The 12,108-nt window shown below is 46.4% G+C and overlaps 1 protein-coding gene across 1 annotated transcript in view; it reads left to right on the top strand.

Moving 5' to 3' along the window:
- Positions 1–5,571: 5,571 nt before the first annotated feature.
- The window catches only part of BMERB1 (bMERB domain containing 1), a 123,340-nt gene continuing 116,803 nt past the window's right edge, over positions 5,572–12,108 (top strand). Inside the window, exon 1 of the mRNA XM_084763546.1 lies at positions 5,572–5,865. Coding sequence (XP_084619672.1) covers positions 5,763–5,865 — 103 coding nt within the window. The 5' untranslated portion in view covers positions 5,572–5,762. The remainder of the gene's footprint in view (positions 5,866–12,108) is intronic.

The raw sequence follows: 12,108 nt of genomic DNA on the forward strand, positions 1-12,108 counted from the left end.
CACAGGGCTTCACCTGGGGGCTTGCAATTTCCTCCTCTGTCATCAGGTTTTATTTTTGCTTTGTTTATTTTGTTTTAGGGTCAGATTACCAAACTTAGCTTTAATGATGGGCTCCCCGTTGAAATTTCGACTGGGAGTACACTAAAGCGAACTCCTTATTTTCATAATTCACACTCACCCTCAAGCAGGAGGTGAGGGAACTGGTTCAGGGGACAAGCTGCTTGGCATGCAGGCGTGGGGACCTGAGTTCAGAACCTACAGGAGACTTTTTGTAAACATCCATAGTCCCGTTGCTGGGAAGGCAGAGACGGGAGGGTTCCTGCTATCCCTGAACTAGTTAACTCTGGGTTTAGGTGGGGGGAAAAAAAACCCTGTCTTAAGGAGTATGATAGAAAGCAATTGAGGAAAACTGCTCATTTTGACTTCTGGCTTCCATGTGCACATGGGAAAACCCTTTCCCCACAAAGAAATACATGCCTTCATATGCCCTTGTTTTGTTTAGATTGGACCCAGGAGGGGAAGGGAGTAAGGGGAAACTGGGAGGGAAGGAGGAATGGGAGGGTACAAGGGGTAGGATAACAATTGAGATGTAATATGAATAAATTAATAAACTATATTAAAAAATTAGATTGGACCCAGGACTAAGCACACACTATGCCCTCAGCACGTGTGTTTTTCAATTCTTTCTTGCTGTTGTTTCCTTCTGATTTTGTTTGTTTTTAAGTCAAGGTCACATGTAGCCCAGCTGGTCTTGAACCCTGACCCTCCTGCTTCTACATACCAGGTGCTAGGATTACAGGTACAATGTACCATGCTTGGCTTGGTTCATTCTTTCTTTTTTGTTTTGTTTTGTTGGAGATGGTGTTTCTCTGTGTAGCCCCGACTGTTCTGGAACTCTCTTTGTGGACCAGGCTGACCTCAAACTCAGAGATCCACTTGCCTCTGCTTCCCATGTGCTGGGATTAAAGGGATGCAACACCATGTCCAATGGCTTGGTGCATTTTATTAATATTTTTATTGGGGGGCTGGCGAGGTGGGTCAGAGGTTAAGGGCACTGACTGCTCCTCCAGAGGTCCTGAGTTCAATTCCCAGCAACCACATGGTGGCTCACAACCATCTATAATGTGATCTGATGCCCTCTTCTGGCCTGCAGGTATACATGCAGGCAGAGCACTGTATACATAATAAGAAACCTTTAAAAAGAAAGAAAAACTTAATACTTTTATTGGACTGGAGAGATGGCTCAGAGATTAAGAGCACTGGCTATACTTCCAGAGATCCTGAGTTCAATTCCTAGCAACCACATGGTGGCTCACAACCATCTATAATGTGATCTAATGCCCTCTTCTGATATGCAGGTATATACCCAGGCAGAACACTGCATACATAATAAATAAATAAATATTTAAAAAATATTTTTATTTATGTCTGTGTCTGTATGTAATGTATCCATTTGGGTGTATGTACGCATGGAGGAAGGTCCCTTTATAGGCCGGAAGAGGGCATCAAATCCATTAGAGTTATAGTTATAGGCAGTTCTAACCCACTTAATGTGGTCCTGGGAACTCCAGGCCTATGCAAGAGCAGCAAATACTCTTTAACTGCTGAGCCATTTCTGTAGCCCCATCAGTTGACTTTTTAAAAAGTGTTGCTTAATAGAGTGACATAAGACCAGTTACTCAATTAACACTCCAAGAGGCATAAAATAACAATTTTCTCATTAGTTTATTATACCTAACTTTGTTTGTTTATTTGTTTTTGTTTTTCAAGACAGGGTTTCTCTGTGTAGCCTTGGCTGTTCTGGTCGAACTCAGAGATCCGCCTGCCTCTGCCTCCCAAGTGCTGGTATTAATTAAATTTTTATCGCATTTATATATTCAGTGTCGTGTGTGTGTGTGTGTGTGTGTGTGTGTGTGTGTGTGTGTGTGTGTATGCGCATGTCATGTAGAGGTCAGAAGACAATTTATAGGAACTGGTTCTTTCCTTCTATAATGTGGGTCCCAGGGATGAAACTCAGGTCATCAGGCTTGGCAGCACAAGCCTACCACTGAAATGTCTTGCTGGTCCTGTTTACTTATTCAGAGACAAGGTCTTGCTATGTAGCTCAGGCTGGACTTCCTGCCTTTGCCTCCGGAGCCCAGGGCTTACTGTCCTGTACCACCCACCCAGTATTATTTCAATTCCTTAAGAAAAAAAAAATATAGTTTTATTATTTGAGTATGGATGTTGAGGCTGTGTGTCAGTGCACATGTGTGCAGAGCTCTTGGAGGCCAACAGAGGCACTGGGTACTTGGAACTGGAGTTGCAGACCATTGTGAGCTGTCATGTTGGATGCTAAGAATGGACCCCTGGGGCCAGGCGTGGTGGCACATACCAGTAATCCCAGCACTCAGGAGGCAGAGGCAGGCAGATAGTTGTGAGTTTGAGGCCAGCCTGGTCTACAAAGGGAGTCCAAGACAGCCAAGGCTACACAGAGAAACCCTGTCTTGAAAAGCCAAAAAGAAGAAGAAGAATGGACCCTTGTCAGTACTAATAATAGCGGAGATACCAGCCTCCTTGTTTCATTTCTTATGCCTCATTAATAAATAAAATAAAATATTATTTTATGTTTTTATCTAATTTATCTAGGGCCTCTCAGAAGTGGCCACATGGTGAGATCCCATCTCAAATCAAGCTCCAGAACAAAGCCTGTCATTATAATCTAGGTTTGCATTTTTGGGACTCTTTGAAGCTATTTAGGAGTTCATTGCTGATAATTTTTTAAGTGGTGAAATCATCTTCCTGGAAAACTGGGCTGTTTCACACTTCCAAGTCAGAAAGACAGACACCGTTGTCCCCCAATGACAACACAGAGTAACTAGCAAACAGCAAACCAGCACCCCATGACCTAGAGAGCCTCCCCCTAAACAAAACAAAGCAACTAAATTAAGGTGCTGCTGAGATAGCTCTGCAGTTAGGAGCACACCCTGCTCATGCAGGACTTGGGTCCCAGCACCCACGTCTGGTGATTCACAACGGCCTGTAACTCCAGCTTCAGGGTCTTAACGCCTCTGACCTCTGAGGGTCTTTGCACTCACATAAGCCTCCCCCGCATGCACCCCAGCTCATGCACATACATAGAACTTTCTAAGCTCCTTAAATAGAACCACAGTCAAGGACATCAGAACAATAAAGGGCAGAATGCAAGATCACATGATGTGGCTTGCCGGGCCGGCGAGGCACGCTAGCAGTTCAGGGGTCTGGGTAAGTCCGCACTTCAGTCCTGTCTTCTGTAAAGCAAGGGCAGGTAGAGTGCCAGGTTTCACAGAGGCATTGGCCAGTGTTCTGTGTGTAGCAGTCATTCAAAAAGTAGTATTGACTTTTATCAACCTGTTGATCAGACTTCATTCATTCATTCATTCATTCATTCATTCATTCAGACCTGTCTTGTGTAGCCCAGGCTAGCTTTAAACTCCCTATGTAGCCAAGGGTGACTTTGAATTACAGATCCTCCTGCCTCTTCTTGTGTGCTAGGGTTACAGCCTGGCTTACATAGTGCTAGGGATAGGACCGAAGGCTTTGTGTGTGCTATGCAAGCATTCTGCCAACTGAGCTGCAGTCTCGTCCCTTACTTAGTTTTTAAATTTCTTATTAAATCTTTTTTTTATTTTTTATATATACATTTATATCATTACATATATACACAATAAACTACCTATAGCAAGAAGAACCATGATACAATCAGGAATTATATAAATGTTACATTCTTCGTGGTTTTGGCTATTTGTATTTGACAGCCTTAAAGAAAACATCTTTCCTATCTTGGTGCGTCTAAAATCCTGAATGTAATCAATATCTATCATAGCTCATCATTATCAACGTAAAACATGTATTTGGACCTAAAAACCTCTGTTTAAAGATAAATAATTATTTACTTTTATTTTATGTGCATTGGTGTTTTGCCTGCATGTATGTCTGTGGGTGTCAGATTTTGAAGTTACATACCGTTGTGAGCTGCCATGTGGGTGCCGAGAATTGAACCAGGATCATCTGGAAGAGCAGTCAGTGCTCTTAACTGCTGAGCCATCTCTCCAGCCCCCTAAAAACATCTTAACCCTTAAACAATTAAGCTTAATTGTAAAACTAAACTATCTGGTCTTCAGCCCCATCAGAGACTTTAGAAAGAATAAACTTGATTACCTGAGTATACAGGGAGTGCAGGTTAGCAGCTTTCCAAGTGAAAATTCACTGAACAGTCACCCAAAACTCTCTATAATGTTAGAGCATCATCTTCAGCCTTCTGGCCCAATATATGTGACGGACATATTTGTGAGGCAGGAACTATTGAGGACTTCCTTATCCTGTCTTGGCAGTTTGGCTGTCAGCTCTGTCTGCATCCAAGCTTGCCCTTTCTTTAGGCAGAATTCTGTCTGTGGTAAAAATGAGGACATTTTGCCCAGTGGCTTGTTTGCCATATTTGAAGCCATCTCCATAAGGAGGTTCTTTGATGCTCATCATCCACTTTGAGGTAGGCTGGATGTTGCCAGGAGTTAACCTGTTTCATTGTCAGTGAATCCTTAACATAATAAAAATATTTTTGAATGCCATATTCTGGATGTCTCTGAGGTTGTTGAAGACCGAATCTACTATTTTTACCTTATCTTTCTATAAAATCATATCTATCTGTTGCACCTAAGATGTATATTCTTGTGATAAAAGTAGACTAGTAATTGACATGACCATGATTTGTTCAACTAACCTTACTTAATTTTTATATTTAAAAGAAAAACAAACAAGTGTTTGTGTGTAGACTGGCCATTCGAGTAAGGGGTCTCAGGGCTAGCAAGCCTAGGGATCCTCTGATCTTTGCTCCCAACACTGGGATCACACATGAGTATTGCTGCCCTTGCTCTTCTGATGTGAATTCTGTAGATCAGACTTGGGTACTCACGTTTTGGCTGTGAGTGCTGGACCAATTGCGCCCCATTGCCAGCCCTGACATATTTTTAATGCTGCCATGTTTGGTCACTATGATTATTCTCCAGGTTTGTGAAGACAAATGTTCTAAACAGCTTTGTTGGTCATACGCCCACAATATTTTCTCCTCTCATATTCCTGTCCGTACAAACACAGGATTAACACAGGTGTACACAGACAGACAGACAGACAGACAGACAGACAGACAGACAGACACACACACACACACACACACACACACACACACACACACGGTGGCTGTTACCCCCATTCATATTCAAGTCATGCACATATATGCAAACAACACAGAACCCACAAGCTGGGGTCCACATTTGCGCTTCTCCACAAAGGAAGGCCATCGTTTACAGATACGCGGTGGCTCACCAATCACATTTGAAACCTCTGGCAGATCCCAAACCACACACAATGCTTATCCATTCACACAAAGTCTATCCACTGCCTCCACCGTGGGCAGAAACCTTATTCTTGCTTCCTTTAGGGGTGATTTTATTTCAGTTGTTTTTGTTTTTGTTGTTCTAGAGAGTTATCATCTGTTCCTCTTTCTCCCTACCCAGCCCCCCAAACCTCCCCCCTCCAGTCTTCATTGCGCATGTGTTATACATCCCTCCCCCATCCTGGGTACCAGTTGGACGCTTTCGGGTGCTGGAGGTTGAAGAGATGGAGCAGCTTCCTCAGCAGCGCCCAGCCCCTTAAGACACTGCTGCCCTGAGCTGCCTTCCTCCCCGCAGCCTTCAGCAGGGATGGAGTGAAACGGACTCCTCGACTTGGCCCCCCCGGGATCAGCAATGGAGTTAAAGCAATCTCTGTCTGTTCATCTGGAAGCCGAGAAGCCTCTGAGGCGCTATGGGGCGGTGGAGGAGACTGCATGGAAAGCGGAGGGACTGGGAAGTGAGTGTTCGGGCAGGGAACGGGTGGGCACAGTTGGGGGTCCCGTGTGCTGCGCTGGGGGCCCCTAGATCAGAAGAGAACGCAGGAGAACAGATTGGGGAAGCGCCCCCGCAGCTGGGCTCCCAGTGTTGCACAGCAGCAGTGTTCTCCTTACAAACAAAAGAGGGGACTCTCCAGGGCTGGGCTGCACCCGGAGGCTCCTCGCGAAATCGCGAGGCAGCTAATTCAGGAGGAACCTGGGCTGGACTAGTGAGTCTGAGATACCGGCAGCTTTTGCTATGGACAGTCTTTCCTGCACCCAGAAAGGTAGATGCTAGGGCGTTGGGATGCTTGAGGCACAGGAGCCAAAGGCTAGCTTGGAAAGCGATCACCTACTAGAGGTGGGGGAGTGTCTGCTTGCTTTTCCTGCCTTGAGGTTCAGGGCATAGCTGAAATCCCAGCGTCTTCTCACCTCCTCCTGGGTCAGAGGGCAAGGTCAGCCCTGTGCACCGCCCCATTCTGTTAGCCCTTGACTCAGTGATCCAATTCGGTTTAGATTCAGCCCTTGGAGGCGATTTTGAAACAGACCTCTCTACTCACCGGTTCTCTCTATGGTGCTTTGGTATTAACGAACATCTCTAAATAAATCCAAGACTTTTGCTTTCAATTTGTTGGACACAGTACTTGAAACTCTGCAAAGTGTGGAGAGTTACTGATGTCCCTACAGCTCTGAGGGCTTCCCAGTGTCCTCCACCCTACCTCCTGCTCTGGTGTGGCTTGCCCAGCAGCTCTGGTGTAGCCTGCCAGGCTGGAGGAAGCCCTCTTGCCTTCTTAGGGGCCCTGCAGCTACCTGCTCTGACTCTGGCTCTCTAGGGTCAGTGCTGTTCCCCAGCACCCGTCGCTGTATTATGTGTACCTAAAGTATTGTAAATATGCTCCTTTCCCATCTCCACTTGGGAGAAAGTGTATGTGCGCGTGTATGCGTGTGCGCGCATGCGCACCCGTGTGCGTGCGCATACACAAGTATGCGCGCAACACACACACATACACACACACGAGCACGCATGGTTGTTTTCCACATATTTGTAACTATGGACTGGACTCAACATCTCAGCTGTATTACATTTGGATTTCAAGTTCAAATGTCTCCATTCCTGCTGTGATGCTCTAATGCTTCCAAACTCTTTCCTTCTCTCATTTTCTTTCCCCTTTAAAACCTAGGTCCTTTCTCCTGCTTCATCCTTCCTAAACCCTTGGGCTCCGGCACGTTGAGGTAGCCTAGGGGTTGTAGGTCTGTGGTTTACAAGCTCAAAATGATACCATCAATGGCTGCCTTTTATTGGTAGAGTGCCATGTCCTGAGAACTTCAGTCTCATTTAAGGGATTACTGCTTTCATAGTTTCAAGAACCTTCCTGGGTCTGTTTTAAAGATGGCCAGTGCTTTATAAGCAGATCATGGCCCTGTTGGCCCCTGCAGTCCACAGTACTTGATAGAAGACCGGGTCCCCACAGAGTAGAAGTCAAGCCCGGTGGAGGAATCCTTGGTTTGACTAGGGCTCTGCTCTCTGGGTGACAATGTGACACGGTGCTTTTCGGTCCTCACTCTGCCTCTGTTCTTTGAAAGTGGAGATGATAAGATCATGTACCATATGGCTTTACCATGAATATTAAACAAGATGGCGCATGCAAAGCTCAGGCAAGTGCTCGGGGCACAGCTGGATTTCAGTAGTTCCTCCTCCATCTGTGGAGGAGACTCCTTCTCCTTTTCACTTTGGAATCTTGATTCTGGCATGTTTTCGTATTTAAATTCCTATCTATTATCAGGCATTTGGGGATTTTTGTTTATATATAACTCACAAGAGACCTACATAGCCATCCATAGGTCTGGGCCTTCATTTACTTATTAGTGAGGTGTGGAAATTAGTAATACTGGGCTATGCCCAAACAACTGAGAGCCAGCACTACAATGCTGGGCATGCATTAAAAAGTTCTGCTTCACTTCTGAATTTAAAGTTTTTTCTAAAGAATCGAAAAGAATGGAAAGATGGTAGAATTGGTTGGGTTTTTTTTTTTTTTAGCTGAGATTGTATTAACTGCTCTCTTTCATTTCAGTATTTAGAGTAGAATACTTATATACTCTGAATTATTTACAGACAGGGTCTCAACCTGCTTATATAGCCAATGATAACCGTGTGTGTGGTGTGTGTGTGTGTGTGTGTGTGTGTGTGTGTGTGTGTGTGTGTGTGTGTGTATGTGTGTGTATGCACTATAGCACACATGTAGAGGTCATCAGGCTTGGTGTCAAGTGTCCTTACTGGCTAAACCATCAAATTAGTTCTTGACCTTGAATTTCTGATCCTCCTGTCTCAACTCCTAAGTTTATGGGTATGCACCACAATGCCTAGGTTTGCGTTGCTGGGATTCAAACTTGGGGTTTGTGTATGCTAGGCAAGTGCTCTACTAACTGAACTACGCCCCACCCCTCAACTACAGCACTTATTTAACTTACTGTCATACTTCTGTGTGGTACTAGAGATTGAACACAGGGCCTCATGAATTCTAGACAAGCACTCTATCACCAAGTGGTATTTTAAAGTCATCTAGACCTTGAACCTACGATGCAGCCCAGGTGGGGTTTGAACTTGCAACCCTCGTAGGCCTGTACCACTTGGTGCAGCATCAGCTCCAGTTTTCAGATGAAGATATGTGAGGTGCTACAGTTAGAGTAGAACAGAATGGAAGTGGGGTGCGTGTGGTACACACATGTCATCTAAGCACTGTGAAGGCAAAGCCAGAGGATCTAGAGTTCAAGGTTATCCTTGGCTACAAAAAGAGTTTGAGGCTAACCTGGTCTACATGAGGCTCTTGTCTCAAAAACAAATCACTAAAAAAGAAAGAAAATGAAAGAATAGGAATTTGAAGTCAGGTGAAGTAAGTTCAAACCAGCCCTTGCCTTTTCCAGCTCTGTTGCCATGGGCATATAGTTGAAGCTGTATCATTTACTGATTGCTTTATCTGTAAAATGGAGGTAAATGGGGCTGGAGAGATGACTCAGGAGTTATGAGCACTTGACCCAAGTCCAGGTCTCTGCATCCACACTGGGTGGCTCACAACCATCCCAACACTGTCTTCTGCACTGGACAGACACCCACATGTGCCTCCTGGGCCCTTTTTCATTTCCAAGGATTGAACTAGGGCCTCATGAATGCTAGGAAACTATCTAGCATTTTATCACTTGAAATAGAGTCTAGTCTAAGAAATTACTTCTGTTAACCCTTTCCTTCCTCAACCCTTACCAGGTAGCTCAGACTGGCCTCAGAGTTGAGCTCCTTCTGTCTCTACTCCATCTCCCAGCCACCTTTGACAGCATTTTCCTATAAGCAGTGAGGTGTTTGCTTTTATTTTTTAATAACTCAGTTGGAAAACGCATAGTGACATTTCACTGTGGCAAGATCTATAAAAATATTGCTTTCAACTGACTGTAATTAATTAAAGGAGACATGAAGACAAGGTGCTTTTTGAGAAAGCTCAAGGCTTTTGAAGAGCACGGTAGCCTGTTGTCAGGGTCATGCCTTAAAGGGTGATTAAGGACTGCAGGAGGGGACAAGGGGAAGATGGCCTAGATAGAGTAGGGAGATGGGCTGCCAAGGGCATCTAAGGTGGGCAAGGCCCCAGGAGAGCAGGCAGCCCAGGCTGCCATCCTCCCCGAAGCTCCAGGAAGATGAGTGTTACTTACAAGTCTAAGGAAGTGAAGCCACTGGCAAGCCGACCATCAACTGACCAGAATCTCCAGTTTAATAAACAACGTGGAGCTTGAAGCAGTGTGACTTGCTGTGTAACACTGTTGAGGGGGAGGGTTTTGCCACATTTTCCTTGGTTTGACTCATTTCCCTCGACTCTTTGGTTAGGGGAATAATTGTACTATTGCTCGTTTTGTTGTAGCAATATTATTTCCTTTTTGTTATAAAAATAGCACACTTGGCTTCTGTTGTTGTTTAGAGACAGGGTCTTATGCATCCCTGGCTGGCTTCCATTCACCAGCTAGCCGAAGGATAACCTTTAACTCCTGATCCTCCTGCCTCCGCCATGAGAGTGCTGGCCTGATACTCCTGAGAGGGTTCTAGGAGATGTGCATACAGTACAGGAGGCAAAGACCCTCCTCTGGGGAGGGTTTAGTTAGGGGGTAGGACTAAGGCTATCAGATACTATCTAAGCAGTGTTCCAGTTGTGATAAATGTCCCCACATGTTCAGGGAGGACTACTGCTCATCGACTCATCAGGAAGTAGCTACTTGAAGGATGTGGTAACATTTTGACATGCATATAGCAAGCCATCTGAGCTCTGGATGCAGAGACTTCTGGAGTATTCGAGGAAGAGGCAGGTGGCTGAGGCAGCTGTAGCCCAGTGAGTCAGGGCACGAGTGATGAGCAGTCAAGAAGAAAGCAGGCCAGATCCGACTCGCAGTTACGGTTTTAAGAGAAGTCTGAAGCCAGTTAATGGTGAGACATGCTGCAGGGTCATGTTTTTCCATGGGTTTATACACTTACATATTCTGTGTGTGGGGAGAGGGCGTGTGGAGGTCTAAGGACAGGAGGCTGTCCTCTCCCTCCACTGGGGTGGTTAGTCCTGGCAGCTAGCCCCTTTACTCACTGAGCCATCTTGCTGGCATTTTAAGCAAGGGACAAACTGAGATTGGGTTTTGTTTGAAAAGGTCCCACTGGCTATTGGGGGAGAGTAGGACCACAGAGGGGCGGCCATGAGAGGGTGGCCGTGAGCGGGGCGGCCATGAGAGGGGCGGCCATGAGAGGGGCAGCCATGAGAGAGTGGCCGTGAGAGGGGCGGCCATGAGAGGGCAGCTATGAGGGGGCAGCTATGAGAGGGCGGCTGTGAGAGGGCGGCTGTGAGAGGGCGGCTGTGAGAGGGCGGCTGTGAGAGGGCGGCCGTGAGAGGGGTGGCCGTGAGAGGGGTGGCCGTGAGAGGGCGGCCGTGAGAGGGCGGCCGTGAGAGGGCGGCCATGAGAGGGGTGGCCATGAGAGGGGTGGCCATGAGAGGGATGAGAGGGGCAGCCATGAGAGGGCGGCCGTGAGAGGGCGGCCGTGAGAGGGCGGCCGTGAGAGGGCGGCCGTGAGAGGGCGGCCGTGAGAGGGCGGCCATGAGAGGGCGGCCATGAGAGGGCGGCTATGAGAGGGCGGCCGTGAGAGGGCGGCCATGAGAGGGCGGCCATGAGAGGGGCGGCTATGAGAGGGCGGCTATGAGTGGCATGGAAGAAGCCCTTCTTCCTTCCTAATGACATCCATCTTGAGCACGTGGGAATGGGGGAGGTGTGAAGGATTGACAAAGGAAAGAGTCAGCATGGCTGGCCTCCAGGAGGCTGCTCACTGAGTGAGTGAAGAAGTAAATGTGGTTATTTCCTCATCCTTAGCCGATAGGCAGCAAACTCGAGTTATGACTCTTACAGAAGCCCAGATGTGGGGTTACGAAGATGTGGTATTAAAGAGTTTGTTTTGCTCGTTGGTTGACTTCAAACTCTTAGTGATCCTCCTGCCTCAGTTTCCTGACTGTCAAAATTACAGACAGGAGGCCGGGCATGGTGGTATATGCCTTTAACCTCAGCACTCAGGAGGCAGAGGCAGGTGGATCTCTGAGTTCTAGGCCAGCCTGGTCTACAAGGGCAGTCCCGGACAGCCAGAGATACACAGAGAAACCCTATCTCGAAATACCAAAAAAAAGAAAGAAAGAAAAAAAATACAGGCATGAGCCTTTACCTTTGTATCTGATGTCTCATGTTTTTTGCTTTCTTTTTATGTGTTAAATGATGGGAGTATCAATGGTGTTTATTCTTGGTATCTGTTCTTTGGTTTGGTTTTGGGATAGGGTTTCTCTGTGCCTTGGCTATCTAGAACTCACTTTGTAGACCAGGCTGGCCTTGAACTCAGAGATCCATCTGCCTCTGCCTCCCAAGCACTGGGATAAAAGGCATGTGCACCATGCCGGACTCTTGGTATCTGAATGGTTATTAAATGCTTGTTGATAGTAAGCAGTTACAAAGGCCAGCTGTGAGATCATACTCATTCACTTCTGACAGCAATTGTGGGACATAGGTGGAGTGTTAATTTTATGCTTGGGGAAAATGGAGCTGCAAGAGATTAAGGTAGTTGGTGAAGGTCATGTGTGTGTGTGTGTGTGTGTGTGTGTGAGAGAGAGAGGGGGGGGGGGAGATTAGATAGCTTTGCCTGTCCTGGAACTCACTATTGGGCCAGGCTG

Source organism: Acomys minous, assembly GCF_964271855.1.
Source record: "Acomys minous genome assembly, chromosome: 16".
Lineage (NCBI taxonomy): Eukaryota > Metazoa > Chordata > Mammalia > Rodentia > Muridae > Acomys > Acomys minous.